At 45.8% G+C, this 17690-nt stretch overlaps 1 protein-coding gene across 1 annotated transcript in view; it reads right to left on the bottom strand.

Moving 5' to 3' along the window:
* mdfi (MyoD family inhibitor) overlaps window positions 1-17690 on the bottom strand; it is a 97264-nt gene that overhangs the window by 55367 nt on the left and 24207 nt on the right. Inside the window, exon 3 of the mRNA XM_078241981.1 lies at window positions 799-930. Within this exon, the coding sequence (XP_078098107.1) occupies window positions 799-930 (132 nt within the window). The remainder of the gene's footprint in view (window positions 1-798; window positions 931-17690) is intronic.

Below are 17690 nucleotides of genomic sequence, written 5' to 3'. Positions count from 1 at the left end.
CACGACACACGCACTCTCACTACACACACACGCTCTCACTACACACACTCTCACTACACACACACTCTCACTACACACACACTCTCACTACACACACACACACACACACTCTCACTACACACACTCTCACTACACACACACTCACACCACACACGCTCTCACTACACACACACACATACTCTCTCACTACACACACGCTCTCACAACACACTCTCTCACTACACACACACCACACACATACTCACTACACACACACTCTCACTACACACACACACATACTCTCTCACTACACACATGCTCTCACTACACACACACACACACTCTCTCACTACACACACATACTCACTACACACACACACACACTCTCACTACACACACTCTCACACACACACACTCATACACACCCCCACCCTCTGACACACTCTCGCTCTCTCTCACACACACACTCTCACCACACACACACCTCCACCCTCTCTCACACACACACACACACGCACACATACACACACACATGCACACACACACACTCACACACACCCCCACCCTCTCATGTACACACACACACCCCCACCCTCTCATGTACACACACACACCCCCTCTCTATTACACTCTGATCTTCCCCCTGGGTTTGGGAGGGATGTATATGGAATTATGGTCTGTATAAATTTTCAATAACTGTATCTAAATATTTGTGTCAATCAAAGGGAGGAAGAGTTTCACCTATTTGAATATTAAGATGTGTTTTAAACCTTCAGCATCTCTGTACTTCGCCTGAACATGACAAGCAATTGGACTTACAGATAATAGCATCTAGTGCGGAACTGTGAGCCCCTGCTTTGTTCTCTACCTCCTGCAGAGCTGCCTCCTCTTTGAATAGTGCCGTGTCCTCGCTCGACAACATGTGATCTTCTGTGCATTCGCTTTCAGCATCTGTAACAAGAATAAATCTACCCTTACAACCAATATCGGTAAAAGCAGATTCTCAGCGCATTATCACTCTGTTGCTTGTGTCTAAATGAGTCTCCATGATTCCTACGTTCCAACAGTGACCTGTGCTTCCAGAGGATTCCATCTGGGACACCCTGTTGTCGGAAAACACTTCATTTCTTTTAGTTATAGTCCATCAACGTGTCATGATGAAATGAGAGGGGAAAGATCATTTGAGTTGGCCTGTGCTTGGATGAATTCGTTTGATACTAAAGCCCATATTAAAATCCAGCTGGGCTGCTCAGGGAGACAGATGTTCTTTGACACAGATGTTTACCAAAGACGATTCAATCCTTACGATAAAAATATTAGAATATTGAAATCTCTGTAGATTTTTAGATCAAGTGAAACTTATAACCAATCCCCCTATTCATTTCAAAACCTTCTAAATTCTGTCGGAATTCAAATGCTGAATTAAATCCAATTAATGTACTTACACCAGAAATTATCTGACCCTCATCTTTCAATTAGGATGAGGAAACTCTTACACTCAACAGGGGAGACAATGGCCTAGTGGTATTATCGCTAGACTATTAATCCAGAAACTCAGCTAATGTTCTTGGGACCCGGTTTCGAATCCCGCCACGGCAGATGGTGGAATTTGAATTCAATAAAAAAAAATCTGGAATTAGGAATCTACTGATGACCATGAAACCATTGTTGGAAAAACCCACCCTGGTTCACTAATGTCCTTCAGGGAAGGAAATCTGCCATCCTTACCTGATCTAGCCTACATATGATACAGTAAGAGTTTTAACAACACCAGGTTAAAGTGGTCTTTAACCTGGTGTTGTTAAAACTCTTACTGTATTTACCCCAGTCCAACGCCGGCATCTCCACATCATGACTGCATGTGACTCCAGACCCATAGCAATGTGGTTGACTCTCAACTGCCCTGTGAAATGGCCTGGCTAGCTGATCTTTATCTACACCCTCACTTTGACTGTAACACAACATTCTGCACTCTTTCCTTCCCTTCTCTATGAACAGTATGCTTTGTCTGTATAGCACGCAAGAAACAATACTTTTCACTGTATATATGTTCACTATACTGTTCACTGTTCACAAATACATGTGACAACAATAATAAATCAAATCAAATCAAAAAGCCACTCAGTTCAAGGGCAGCTAGGGATGGGCAATAAAAGCTCGCCAGCCAACGATGCCCATGTCCCACGAATAAATAACAGAAAATCTGAGAAAAGCCAAAAGGTTCAATTGCAGAGAGTAAAAAAATTCTGAAAAGTGTTTCTTTGGTCTGTGAAGCTCTTTGGGTTGGACACTAAATAAACACACCTGTGACTCAAACCATTGAGAATGTTGCTGTATGAGTGGTTTGTGTGGAATGAACAGAAATCAGCAGTTAGGTTATTACAATCAATCGCACTGCTGAAACTGACCTTTCAAATCTCTCCGAACGATCTTTAGTAACGCTGCTGTCTGGGGTAATGAACATCCCTGTATCCAGCATTACTGAATGGTGTTTCAATGCACTTTTCCATCGCTCTGCGGGCAAACACATTCCGACCCAGGCCCCAACGTGGCTGATAATTCTAATGAGCTACAAATATGGGCCAGGAATTCAGCCTATCCCAATCCTAACCCAATACCCACCCAGAAATCCCTCTGATAATGGCCACAGTACTGGGGAGTAGAACATAGAACAGTACAGAACAGAACAGGCCCTTCGGCCCATGATGTTGTGCCGAGCTTTATCTGAAACCAAGATATAGAACAAAAAACCAAGATATAGAACTGGCAAAGTATCGGGGCCTTTGCTGATTGTGTTCAAACACAAAGGACAGAAGGTTGGATTATCAATTTGTAATAACTCCACGGAGGCGAAAGTCCTGTCACCAAGTTACTTTATTTACACCATACATCTGTACAGCCAGCTCTCCAGTTGCTCCCTGCTGAATGCAGGCTGGGAGTCTGACACACCTGCTTTGATGTGGAGAAGGAGCGGTGCCCCGAAACCTTATGGTATTTGCTACCAAATAAACCTGTTGGACTTTAACCTGGTGTTGTGAGACTCCTTACTGTGTACACCTGCTTTAAACAGGGAGCATGAGGCTCCATGATTTAACCATCAATTAGGACTCATCAGGCAGTTCATACTCAAGCAAGCCGACCTCATTAGCCTGGCTGAAGTCATCACACTTTTGAAAGAAGGCAGCTCCCATACACTGTGCCAAAAGGCAATCTGAGGTTAACATCACAAGAGGCAACTTGAGAATTAGGAAGGAAAGATTCGGGTAGATCAGATCGACATGGCTTATGGAAGGATAAGGGGCAGAATGGACAGCGAGATACAGGGAAAGGTGGGATTAGAGGGACACAGGGGATGGGTGAGAATTAGGTGGGAGGAGGCTCCCGTGGAGTGTGGCCACTAGCAGTGACTAGTTGGGCCGAGTGGCCTGTTTCTGTGTTGTAGCTTTTACACTATTTTACCTGATTACAGGTTTCACCTCAGACTTTCTGCAGACGATGTATTTCTGACGTGTGAGAAGTCTGCAGACTGAAGTTACACAAAAACAGCTTGATATTTGTGTTCTCCTTATTTATCTGTTTTCTGATCCAACACTGCCTGGAATTGTGACAAAAGCACAAATAAACCAATGTAAATGGGATGACTGTGTGTGAGCAATGAGTCATTTAACCTCAGGCATCAGTCTGAGAATAAAGCTGTCTGAATCCAGTCTCTAGGTGTAAATACACATGGGGCTGTTAGTTACTAACTCAAAGACTGGGCAATTACACCGCACTGTAAACAGATGCAGAGTCTAACCTGAACTATTTCACCGCCAGAATAGAAATACAACTAAAACTCCAAATATTAGAGGAGATCAGAAAGGATAGAATTGGAAAAGACTTTGACCCCATTCAGCCGATTCCTCTGATTGGTCATGTACAATCTCTGACGGGAAGCAATGAGCTGCTGGGAGAACATCCAAAGTGAGAAGTTTAACAACACCAGGTTAAAGTCCAACAGGTTTATTTGGTAGCAAAAGCCACACAAGCTTTCGGAGCTCCAAGCCCCTTCTTCAGGTGAGTGGGAATTCTGTTCACAAACAGGGCATATAAAGACACAGACTCAATTTACATGAATAATGGTTGGAATGCGAACACTTACAACTAATCAAGTCTTTAAGATACAAACAACGTGAGTGGAGAGAGCATCAAGACAGGCTAAAAAGATGTGTATTGTCTCCAGACAAGACAGCCAAAGGCAAAGCCAAAGACAAAGGCAGGAATGTCTTCAGGATGGTGAAAGATAGAAAGCTCGGAATAAGAATGGAAGGGAACTCTTTCACCCAAAGGACATTGATTCGTGGAGCAAGTTACCAGGGAAACGCACCAAAGTGAAGAATATGATTCCAGTCAAATAGTAATCAGGTGTGTTTCAGGAGAGAGAGAGAGAAAGGATATGGGGAGATGGGGGTGGAGGGAAATGGGGAGATAGTGGATGGCTAGAATTGAAGGAGGTGAGGATTTGGGTTGAGGGAGATGGTGGCTGGATAAGGCTGAGGGAGTTGGTGCGGGAGATGATGGAAGATGGCGATTATGTGACTGGTTCTTCTCATTCATGAAGGAGTTTGTTTTTATAGCAACCAGGTAACTTCTATGCTCACTTTTTGAAGAACCATAAAACCATAAGACATAGGAGCAGAATGAGGCCACTCAGCCCATCGAGTCTGCTCCGCCATTCAATCATGGCTGATATTTTTCTCATCCCCATTCTCCTGCCTTTTCCCCATAACCTCTGATCCCCTTATTAATTAAGAACCTATCTATCTCTGTCTTAAAGACACTCAATGACCCGGCCTCCACAGCCTTCTGCAGCAAAGAGTTCCACAGATTCACCACTCTCTGGCTGAAGAAATTCCTCCTCATCTCTGTTTTAAAGGATCGTCCCTTTAGCCTGAGGTTGTGCCCTCTGGTTCTAGTTTTTCCTATTAGTGGAAACATCCTCTCCACGTCCATTCTATCCAGGCCTTGCAGTATCCTGTAAGTTTCAATAACCAGCTCACAAACTACCAATTTATGGAACTTAATTTCACAACATGACTTGAACTAATGACCTCTAGGTTGCTAGTTCAATCCCTACATCAGTAAGTTAACACACCATGTCCCAATTCTGATGCACACTGTCAAATGCAACAGCATTGACAAGAGCCAAAATTGTTCAGAGTCTGGATATTGAGTAGGGGACCTGTCAGTAAGGCCTGTGAGCATTGGCTGGTTCACTTAGCCTGTAACCCTGGACAGACATGTTGCTCCATCTGCCTCTGAACCTGGTTCAGGATCTTGACCGGAACGGGGTTCCGGCTGCTTCTCTTCCTCTCCAGAAAAATACCACTGGGAGGCTGCTTTATTCCAGCTTTCAAGCAGCAACTAAAAGGTTTCTGGTAAAACAAGTTAAAAATTATTCAAACCAAACTGTGTTTATTCAAACCAAACTGTGTTAACGCAGTGCGAAAGGGGATGGTGACTGTGCACACACTCACACACACTCACAAACAGACACACACACACACACAAACAGACACTCACACACACAAACAGACACACACACACACTCACAAACAGACACACACACACACACACACTCTCACACACACTCACACACAAATACACATACACAGAAACACACACACAAACACACATACACAGAAACACACACACACTCACAGACACACACACTCACAAACACAAACACACATACACAGAAACACACACACGCTCACAAACAGACACACACACACAAACACACACACACACACACAAACAGACACACACACACACACAGAAACACACACACACACTCACACACGCACACGCACACACACAGAAACACACACACACATTCACACACACACACTCACAAACACACACACAGAAACACACACATGCTCACACATACACACACAAACAGACACACAGAAACACACACACCCTCACACATGCTCACACACGCTCACACATGCACACACACACACAGACACATAGAAACGCACACACATACACACAGACACACACTCACACACACACGCTCACACATACACACACACATGCTCACACACACACGCTCAGACACACACAAACAGACACATAGAAACGCACACATACACACGCTCACACACACACGCTCACACACACACGCTCACACACACACACAAAACCACATCAATGCTGCTTTCCCAAGGTGCAGCAAGACGGCAGATGGAACACAAGATGGGGAGTGTGAGATTATTCACGATGGTCTAAGAATAGAAGAACAGACTATTTTAAAGGGTGTGAAACTTGTAAATGTTGATGTTCAGAGGGACTGGGGTGTTCTCTCACAAGAAACACAGAAAATCAGTACAGTATTAAAGTACAACACGCAACTAGGAAGGCAAGTGGCCATGTTGGCCTTTACTGAAAGGGAATTGGATTGCAAGACTAAAGAAGTCGTTCTGGGTGTTGGTGAGGCCACATCTGGAGTCCTGGGTGCTATTTTGGACTCCATATTTAAGGAAGGATATATTTGCGTTGGAGGCAATACAGCATAAGCTCCTCGGATTGGTCCTTGGAGGGTTGTCCTATGACAACAGGTTGAGTGAATTATTGGGCCTATATTTTCTGAAGATGAGAAGAATAAGAGGTGATCTCATTGAGACACATGCAATTCTGAAGGGGATTGCAAGGGTAGACACTGAGAGGTTGTTTCCTCTAGCTGAGGAATCCGAAAACAAGGACACCATTTCAGGATGAGGGGCTGATCATTTAGGACTGAGACGAGGAGAGATTTCTTCACTAAGAAATAAATCTCAACCCCAGAGAGTAGTGGATGCTCCATTGTTCAATATATTGAAGGCTCCCACTGCACTGTCCCCATCAAACACTCCACAGCACGGAGTTAGATACAGAGTAAAGCTCCGTCTACACTGTCCCCATCAAATACTCCCAGGACAGGTACAGCACGGAGTTAGATACAGAGTAAAGCTCCCTCTGCACTGTCCCCCATCAAACACTCCCAGGACAGGTACAGCACGGAGTTAGATACAGGGTAAAGCTCCGTCTACACTGTCCCCATCAAACACTCCCAGGACAGGTACAGCACGGAGTTAGATACAGAGTAAAGCTCCGTCTACACTGTCCCCATCAAACACTCCCAGGACAGGTACAGCATGGAGTTAGATACAGAGTAAAGCTCCCTCTGCACTGTCCCCCATCAAACACTCCCAGGACAGGTACAGCACGGGGTTAGATACAGAGTAAAGCTCCCTCTACACTGTCCCCATCAAACACTCCCAGGACAGGTACAGCACGGGGTTAGATACAGAGTAAAGCAACCTCTGTGGCTGTGGAGGGGTCTTTCTCTGCATGGCGGTCAGTGACCAGTGGAGTGCCCCAGGGATCTGTTCTGGGACCCTTGCTGTTTGTCATCTTCATAAATGACCTGGATGAGGAAGTGGAGGGATGGGTTGGTAAGTTTGCTGACGACACCAAGGTAGGTGGTGTTGTGGATAGTTTGGAGGGATGTCAGAAGTTGCAGCGAGACATAGATAGAATGCAAGACTGGGCGGAGAAGTGGCAGATGGACTTCAACCCGGATAAGTGTGTGGTGATCCATTTTGGCAGATCCAATGGGATGAAGCAGCAATATAATATGAAGGGTACCATTCTTAGCAGTGTAGAGGATCAGAAGGACCTTGGGGTCCGGGTCCATAGGACTCTTAAATCGGCCTCGCAGGTGGAGGATGCGGTCAAGAAGGCGTACGGCGTACTGGCCTTCATTAATCGAGGGATTGAGTTTAGGAGTCGGGAGATAATGCTGCAGCTTTATAGGACCCTGGTTAGACCCCACTTGGAGTACTGCGCGCAGTTCTGGTCACCTCATTACAGGAAAGATGTTGAAGCCATTGAAAGGGTGCAGAGGAGATTTACAAGGATGTTGCCTGGATTGGGGGGCATGCCTTATGAGGATAGGTTGAGGGAGCTTGGTCTCTTCTCCCTGGAGAGACGAAGGATGAGAGGTGACCTGATAGAGGTTTACAAGATGTTGAGAGGTCTGGATAGGGTAGACTCTCAGAGGCTATTTCCAAGGGCTGAAATGGTTGCTACGAGAGGACACAGGTTTAAGGTGCTGGGGGGTAGGTACAGAGGAGATGTCAGGGGTAAGTTTTTCACTCAGAGGGTGGTGGGTGAGTGGAATCGGCTGACGTCGGTGGTGGTGGAGGCAAACTCGTTGGGGTCTTTTAAGAGACTTCTGGATGAGTACATGGGATTTAATGGGATTGAGGGCTATAGATAGGCCTAGAGGTGGGGATGTGATCGGCGCAACCTGTGGGCCGAAGGGCCTGTTTGTGCTGTGGCGTTCTATGTTCTATGTTCTATGTTCTCTACACTGTCCCCATCAAACACTCCCAGGACAGGTACAGCACGGGGTTAGATACAGAGTAAAGCAACCTCTACACTGTCCCCATCAAACACTCCCAGGACAGGCACAGCACAGGGTTAGATACAGAGTAAAGCACCTTCTACACTGTCCCCTTCAAACACTCCCAGGACTGGTACAGCACGGGGACAGTGTAGAGGGAGCTTTACTCTGTATCTAACCCCGTGCTGTACCTGTCCTGGGAGTGTTTGATGGGGACCGTGTAGAGGGAGCTTTACTCTGTATCTAACCCCGTGCTGTACCTGTCCTGGGAGTGTTTGATGCGGACAGAGTAGAGGGAGCAATTTGGAAAATATAAGAACAAACGAACATAAGAACTCGGAGCAGGAGTAGGCCAGCTGGCCCCTCGAGCCTGCTCCGCCATTCAATAACATCATGGCTGATGTTTTCATGGACTCAGCTCCACTTACCCGCCCGCTCACCATATCCCTTAATTCCTTTACTGTTCAAAAATTTATCTATCCTTGCCTTCAAAACATTCAACGAGGTAGCCTCAACTGCTTCACTGGGCAGGGAATTCCACAGATTAACAACCCTTTATGTGAAGAAGTTCCTCCTCGACTCAGTCCTAAATCTGCTTCCCCTTATTTTGAGGCCATGCCTTCTTGTTCTAATTTTATCTGCCAGTGGACATTTACCAACATTGTACTCCATCTGCCAGACCCTCGCCCACTCACTTAGACTATCTACATCCCTTTGCAGATTCTCAGCATCCTCTGCACACTTTGCTCTGCCACTCATCTTAGTGTCATCTGCAAATTTTGACATACTACACTTGGTCCCCAACTCCAAATCATCTGTGTAAATTGTAAACAATTGCAGTCCCAACACTGATCCCTGAGGCAAACCACTAGTCACTGATCGCCAATCAGAAAAACACCCATTTACCCCCACTCTTTGCTTTCTGTTTGTTAACCAACCCTCTATCCATGCGAATACATTACCCGTAACAATATGTGACCGCCACCCAGCTTTGCATGCAAATCTTCTATGTGTGGCACAGGGTATCTGTCTCAGCGGGAAGCTGTGTTGTCCGTCAAATTATAATCCTCACAGAGACGGGCCAAATTGTCAGGTTTTAAACTAGGCCTACTGGCGCGGCCCAATCAGTGAATTGTACTGGACGTATGATGCCACGTTCTTCGAGACGTTCCAATTCGGCCTCTGCTTTGGCATGTAGGGCTTGGGGAACAGTTGTGCCTCGAAGTACTTAGGTTGGGCCTCTGGCTCCATGTAGATCTTGGCCCTAGCTCCTCTAACCTTCCTGAGGTCTTCTTGGAACTTCCCGATGACTTTGTATGGACTGCCTGTCCCCATTTTAAAGATCTATTGCCAATCCAGGCAGAGTTTCTGTAGCCAGCCCCTTCCCAAGAGGCTGGGCCCTGGTCCTTGCATCACTATTAGGGGAGTCGGACTGTCTGTTGCCTATACATAACTAAGTTACAGTGGACCCAATAATGTGTAGGGGCTACCAGTGTATGTGGCTAATCTATCCTTGGTGTCTCGCAGGCTCAAGATGCCCAATAGGAGTTGCCTAAAGGTTTACTCCCCAATACTGGATACAGCAGCTCCAGCATCCACCTCCATGTCCACGGGGTGGCCATTTACCTGCAGTTTAATGTTGATTGGAGGCTCTTTGTGTGTGGCGATGCAATTTAGCTGCATCACTTCCTCATCCTCAGGCTGAGTTATTTCTAAACCCTGTCCTGTGGTGGCCTCACCCTTCAGCCTGGGCGGTACACACTTTGCCTGTTTCTGTAGCCTTGTCCGAGGCGGGCCCTACGACTGTAAGTGCGGCAGGGACATGCTCGCTTCTGCCTGAATTGTGGACAGCCTTTCCATCTATTCCAGAATCCCATGGTTTCCGACTCCAATTGCCCTTTTTTGGCAGCCAATGGGAGACGTGAGTGTTATCCTCTGGGGACTTGGCTCTGGGGTATGGGGGTCGTCCAAGGCTGAAGACGGAACCGTCTGTGGACCCCTGAAGCTCCTAGGCCCCTTTTTCTGCATTTTTGTAGGGGCGAGCCAGTTCCATGGCTTTCTTGAGATCCAGAGTTGGTTCAGCCAGTGGCTTCCTTTGGGTCGCAATTTTATTAATCCCACAAACTGGACGATCTCTTAACATTTCCGGAATTTCTGTCCTGTCCGAACAGTGTTCTGCCAATTTCCGCAGTTTCATCAGGATTTCACTGGCCGCTTCCCCAGGGAGTCTGGTTAAACCTGGAGCGTTGCAATAAAGGTCGGAGTGATTTACTGCCACATCAATCAATTCTGTGAAAGATTTTGAATCCAGGGTTGCCGGGTGGGTTAAACTCTTTATGATGCTGAAAGTTGGAGCCCCACAAGCAGTCAGGAAGAGGATTTTCTGCTATTGTCCCCTTGTATCCCATTTGCCCAGAAGAAATATCTAATTCTTTCGGCATTGTGGGGCCAATCCTCCATATCTGCATCGTAAAGTGCCAGTTCCCCAAACAGCAGCATTTTCAGTATCTCTCCCTTACTGTCTTGTTGGGTTTGCTGAAAGGCAAGGCCGTCTGAAACTTTTCTTGGTCCTCGTCGCCAGTGTAATAACTCAGGAAGCGCGACTGGAAAGGAACATAGTTTATTACAGAATGCAAAATAAAACCACTACCGTGGTGTGCACACACTAGTCCCTTCCTGGGACTACAGTTCAGCAGGCCCAGTCCTGGGTCTGTATCAATAAAAGACTCTGGTAATGAGTTCCAGTTGAGCAGGAAACTGCCTGTTACCAGGGGAATTCAGACTCAACCATCCCCACAGGGAAGTCAATCAGTGATTCCCCATGGATCTCATGGAGGTTATCACAGGTAGTCACTAATAAGTTCAATCGTGAATTCAGGAAAAACCTCTCTCCCGAGAGAGTGGAACTCACTGCCACAGGAAGAGGTGAGACTAGTGGGATAGAAGTTAGATATACATCTGAGAGAGGAAAGAGTCATGAACGAAGCCCAATCCATTGACTCTGTCCACACTTCCCGCTGCCTCAGCAAAGCAGCCAGCATAATTAAGGACTCCACGCACCCCGGACATTCTCTCTTCCACCTTCTTCCATCGGGAAAAAGGTACAAAAGTCTGAGGTCACGTACCAACCGACTCAAGAACAGCTTCTTCCCTGCTGCTGTCAGACTTTTGAATGGACTTACCTTGCATTAAGTTGATCTTTCTCTGCACCCTAGCTATGACTGTAACACTACATTCTGCACTCTCTCCTTTCCTTCTCTATGAACGGAATGCTTTGTCTGTTTAGCATGTAAGAAACAATACTTTAACATAGCTATGTTAATACACGTGACAATAATAAATCAAATCAAATATAGAAGGATATGTTGATAGACAGATGAAGTCAGGTGGGGAGGAAGCTTGTGTGGAAGCTTCCACACAAATGTCAGTATGGGGCAGCTGGGCCGAATGGCCTGTTTCTATGCTTTAGATTGGAAGTTATTCTCCCACAAGCGATTCACTGAGCAGGAAGGTTGTATGGGTGTCAAGAAACAAGTCCAAACCAACTGAATTGCCAATGTTCACACTCGCAGTGCAAGGAAATAAACACCCTTCACTCAACACAAGCTTGTCATGTGGATTTTTTTTGCCACTAATTACAATGTAACAGGAGAGTAGCTGAAGGTGGTAATTAGTGACATTCAACATTCAGGTTCAGATGGTTTGCTTGCTCACTTGCTCTTTTAGCGAACAGTAGCACTGGCTGTGTTTGGAGATAATTCCAGCCTTCATTAGTAACTGGCACCACTGCCAATTCCTCATGTCATTCTGACCCTCCCTTTGACACTTTGCATCTCAGCATTTTGGAAAAGTCTACCCCCCCAGCTTTTTAGGTCCCAGAGGAAAGAAATGAACAAGAGGCACCCAATCTCATTCCTCTCTCCTTCCAAAGGAGCAGTGCTCCGAAAGATTTCAGATAAACCTGTTGGACTGTAACCTGGTGGCGTGTGACCTCTCATCTTGTCCACCCCAGTCCAACGCCGGCATCTCCACATCATACTGTCTCCTTCTGGTAGCAAGGTTGACCCCAAAACTTGACATGTGTTCCAATTCAGTGCCCGATTCCAGTCTGCTAAGTGAGATTCTCCCACTAGGAAGGTCTGAAATGCTTATTAATTATAGTTAGTTAATGTGTCACTTTGATTTGATATTTAATGTGACTTAAGACTTGAAGAAGATAAATCATTACTCTGATTTAGAAATGAGCGTTGTTGCTGCCTTTAAGTTTTCTCGCTTTAGAAAATGAGTTTTAAGAACAGAATTTGCTCAAACTTTGAATTTCAAACCCTGGACGTTTATTCAACCCCCATCAACGTTCCGCATGGATGCAGGCAATTAATAAAAACTGCACATTTTAACAGAGTGTTTCAACACCAGAAATTCTTTATAATTAAGAGATCCAGTCAGTGCCTTGTGACTGGAGGCACCTTCCCCCTTGATTTACGAGTCCTATTCCACTGCTCTTTGTGGTGATTAGCACCTCCTGAGTTACGGAAACATCTAGTCTGCACACACTCTCATTCTCACCTGCAACCTGTCCCTATCTCTCTCTCTCTCTCCTTTTTGTTAATGGTCTAAAGCGCTGATACCATGGTCAATAATCATTCTGAAGCACTTTGTGATTTCCGTGTTCCACAATCTCCTCGCCCCCTGCAGCAACTTTCTGTGTACACACATCAACAAAGTGAGGGATGGGGAAATCTCAGGTTCACGGCCTCTGGCTACTGAAGGAGAACGCACAAGATGTGAACTTGGGATGTCTCACCAGTCGTCCCCTGAGAATAGCTTCCCTGCCTGGAGCGAAAGCCAGCTTTCAGGACTTAACCATCTCCTGCTCAAACTCCCACCATTTCAATAAACTGTGAAGCTTCTCAGCTCCTTCCTTCAATCTATCGGCAATGGCCAATGGTCAAATTGATCCCAGCCTCACTCTTCTTGACCTCGAATTTCAAGTTTGCTGATGACACCACCGTAGTGGGTCGGATCTCAAACAATGATGAGACAGAGTACAGGAATGAGATAGAGAATCTGGTGAACTGGTGCAGCGACAATAATCTCTCCCTCAATGTCAACAAAACGAGAGAGACAGTCATCGACTTCAAGAAGCGTAGTGGAGGACATGCCCCTGTCTACATCAATGGAGACAAAGTGGAAATGGTCGAGAGCTTCAGGTTTCCAGGTGTCCTGGTCCCCCCAGGCCGACACTATAGTTAAGAAAGCCCATCAACACGTCTACTTTCTCAGGTGGCTAAGGAAATTTGGCATGTCTGCTACGACTCTCAGCAATTTTTACAGATGCACTAGAGAAAGCATTCCTTCTGGTTTTATCACAGCTTGGTATGGCTCCTACTCTTTCTAAGGCAAGAAACTACAAAGGTTCGTGAAAGAAGCCCAGTCCATCACGCAAACAAGCTTCTCATCCATCAACTCTGTCTACACTTCCCGCATCCTCGGAAAAGCAGCCAGCATCATCAAGGCTCCCACGCGCCCTGGACATTCTCTCTTTCACTCCTTCCATCGGGAAGAAGGTAGGGAAGTTGTTGGAGAGGATTCTTAGAGATAGGATGTACGTGCATTTAGAACGGAACAATCTCATTAGTGACAGACAGCATGGTTTTGTAAGAGGGAGGTCGTGCCTTACAAATTTGGTGGAGTTTTTTGAGGAAGTGACAAAAACAGTTGACGAAGGAAGGGCCGTGGATGTCGTCTATATGGATTTCAGTTAGGCATTTGACACAGTCCCACATGGCAGGTTGGTTCAGAAGGTTAAGGCTCATGGGATACAAGGAGAAGTGGCTAGATGGGTGGAGAACTGGCTTGGCCATAGGAGACAGAGGGTACTGGTCGAAGGGTCTTTTTCCGGCTGGAGGTCTGTGACCAGTGGTGTTCCGCAGGGCTCTGTACTGGGACCTCTGCTATTTGTGATATATATAAATGATTTGGAAGAAGGTGTAACTGGTGTTATCAGCAAGTTTGCAGATGACACAAAGATGGCTGGACTTGCGGATAGCGATGAGCATTGTTGGGCAATATAGCAGGATATAGATAGGCTGGAAAATTGGGCGGAGAGGTGGCAGATGGAATTTAATCCAGATAAATGCGAAGTGATGCATTTTGGAAGAAATAATGTAGGGAGGAGTTATACAATAAATGGCAGAGCCATCAAGAGTATAGAAACACAGAGGGACCTAGGTGTGCAAGTCCACAAATCCTTGAAGGTGGCAACACAGGTAGAGAAGGTGGTGAAGACGGCATATGGTATGCTTGCCTTTATAGGATGGGGTATAGAGTATAAAAGCTGGAGTCTGATGATGCAGCTGTATAGATTGCTGGTTAGGCCACATTTGGAGTACTGCGTCCAGTTCTGGTCGCCGCACTACCAGAAGGACGTGGAGGCTTTAGAGAGAGTGCAGAGAAGGTTTACCAGGATGTTGCCTGGTATGGAGGGTCTTAGCTATGAGGAGAGATTGGGTAAACTGGGCTTGTTCTCCCTGGAAAGACGGAGAATGAGGGGAGATCTAATAGAGGTGTACAAGATTATGAAGGGGATAGATAGGGCGAATGGTGGGAAGCTTTTTCCCAGAGCAGAAGTGACGATCACGAGGGGTCACGGGCTCAAGGTGAGAGGGGCGAAGTATAACTCAGATATTAGAGGGATGTTTTTTACACAGAGGGTGGTGGGGGCCTGGAATGCGCTGCCAAGTAGGGTGGTGGAGGCTGACATCGTTTAAGACTTACCTGGATAGTCACATGAGCAGCCTGGGAATGGAGGGATACAAACGATTGGTCTAGTTGGACCAATGAGCGGCACAGGCTTAGAGGGCCGAAGGGCCTGTTTTCCTGTGCTGTACTGTTCTTTGTTCTTTGAAAAAGATACAAAAATTTGGGGACACGTACCAACCGACTCAAGAACAGCTTCTTCCCTGCTGCTGTCAGACTTTTGAATGAACCTACCTCACATTAAGTTGATCTTTCTCTACACCCTAGCTATGACTGTAACACTACATTCTGCACTCTCTTGTTTCCTTCTCTATGAACGGTATGCTTTGTCTGTATAGTGCGCAAGAAACAATACTTTTCACTGTATGTTAATACATGTGACAATAAATCAAATCAAATCTTGGCATCGGGCCTTCATCTGGGGGTTTTGGTTTTTACATCATAGAATCCCTACGGTGCAGAAGAGACCATTCAGCCCATCGAGTCAGCACTGACTCTCTCACGGAGTGTGTCTTATCCAGGTCCTCTTACCCACTCTATCCCCATAACCCTGCACATTTCCCATGTCTAATCCCCCTAATCTACACATCTTGGGACACTAAGGGGTAATTTAGCACGGCCAATCCACCTAACCTGCACGTCTCCTGTGGGAGGAAACCGGAGCACCCGGAGGAAACCCACGCAGACACGAGGAGAATGTGCAAACTCCACACAGACGGTGACCCGAGCCGGGAATCGAACCCGGGCCCCTGGCGCTGTGAGGCAGCAGTGCTGTGCTGCCCATATACGTTTTTAGGAACAAAGGAATTAGGAGCAGAAGTCGGCAAATTCAGTCCTTTGAGCCTGCTCCGCCATTCAGTCAGAAAATGGCTGATCTCTCCCTGGTCTCAAATCCCTTCCCCACCTGTTCCCCATATCCCTTTAACCCATTTTTTAATCAGAAATCTATCTGTCTCCTTCTTGAAACCTTTCAATGATTCAGACTCCACTGCGCTATGGGGCAGCGAGTTCCACACGTGAGAAGCAGTTCCTCATTCTCTCAGAGTTAAATCTATTACCTCTCAACCTCTACCTGTGACCTCTTGTTCTAGATTCCATAAGAGGAAACATTTGATCTATGTTTACTTTATCAATCCCTTTTAAATAGGAAATACAGGAGAATGCTTTCAGGCAAAGCAGCATTAACATGTTACCAGAACAAACTGTTGAGGTGAGTATTCGAACTTAATTCTAGACACAACTGCAGAAATCCCCCAGTTTTCTCGATTCAATCACTGGCTGTTCCTTCAGCTCCTGGGCTGGATGTTCTGGAACTCCCTCTCCATCTCAATCCTTCCTTTTCAGGTATTCTTTGAAAGTTGCCTCTATGATCCAGCTTTCATCATTTGCCTTAATATCTCCTTATGTGTCAGATTTTATTTGATAACATTCCTTTCCAGCACCTTGGGACATTCTGCTTTGTTCAAAAGACGACATAAATAATGGTTGCGGTTGTTACTTTTTATTTATTCATCTATGGGACATGGGCGTCGCTGGCTGACCAGCATTTATTGTCCATCCCTAGTGGACAGGAGGGTAGGCATTGGGACTTGTTAAGTTTAAACAAAATCCATTGAGTTTGTTTGTCCAGTTTCTGCTCTTTAAACTATTTGAGGAATGAAATCAAAATGGTGGGTGTTATGTAATAGCCAATCAGACATCACCCTTTTTATACTAGAGTCCAGTTAAAACGTCCCCTCAGTTGTGCTCCAATTTCTCTTGGTTTAATGACCAGAATATCACGTCACACATTGTTCTGATCGCTGAGGTGAGCTGCCAACGGTGTCACTAATTAAAATATTTTTCTGCTTCCGCTGTCTAGATCAGCCTTGATCACTGTCAGGTCAGTCCAGCAATGTGCCTCCAATATCAGTGCGCTTCACAGCAGCAGACCAACCCTGGCAATACCCACACTCACTACCGCGCCCTGCTGCTTGGAGCTAGCGTTGGTGCCACTTTGTACAGAATTATTGATAATTCTGTGCTGTGAATGTGAGCACAGGGGCTGTCGTACACCCACTTCAGACAATGCGTCTGCCCGAGTATCAGACTAAACAGGTTCCCCACAGTTCCGTGCTGGATGCTAAGCTTCATCCCAAAGATCATTCTAAATAACCTCATCTTCAATCTGCAGAGTTAAGATTGACATAAAAGCTGCTTGCTTTTAAACATCAAAGTATTATTTGTGTCAATTTTCTTCAATTATAAAGTTTTTGATCGATTTTAATTATTGCATTCGATTCAAGTAGGTTTTGAATAGAAACTCCACAGAGACTGGAGAAACTGGGATTGTTTTCTTTGGGGTTCAGGAGATTAAGGGGACATTCAACCAAGGTGTTCAGAATTGTGAAGGGCTCTGATAGATTTGATTTGATTTATTGTTGTCACGTATATTAGTATGCAGTGAAAAGTATTGTTTCTTGCGCACTACACAAGACAAAGCATACCGTTCATAGAGAAGATGTGGAGATGCCGGCGT

The sequence above is a fragment of the Mustelus asterias genome, chromosome 25, assembly GCF_964213995.1.
Source record: "Mustelus asterias chromosome 25, sMusAst1.hap1.1, whole genome shotgun sequence".
In the NCBI taxonomy this organism is placed as follows: Eukaryota; Metazoa; Chordata; class Chondrichthyes; order Carcharhiniformes; family Triakidae; genus Mustelus; species Mustelus asterias.
This window is presented reverse-complemented; position numbering and strand designations above follow the sequence as displayed.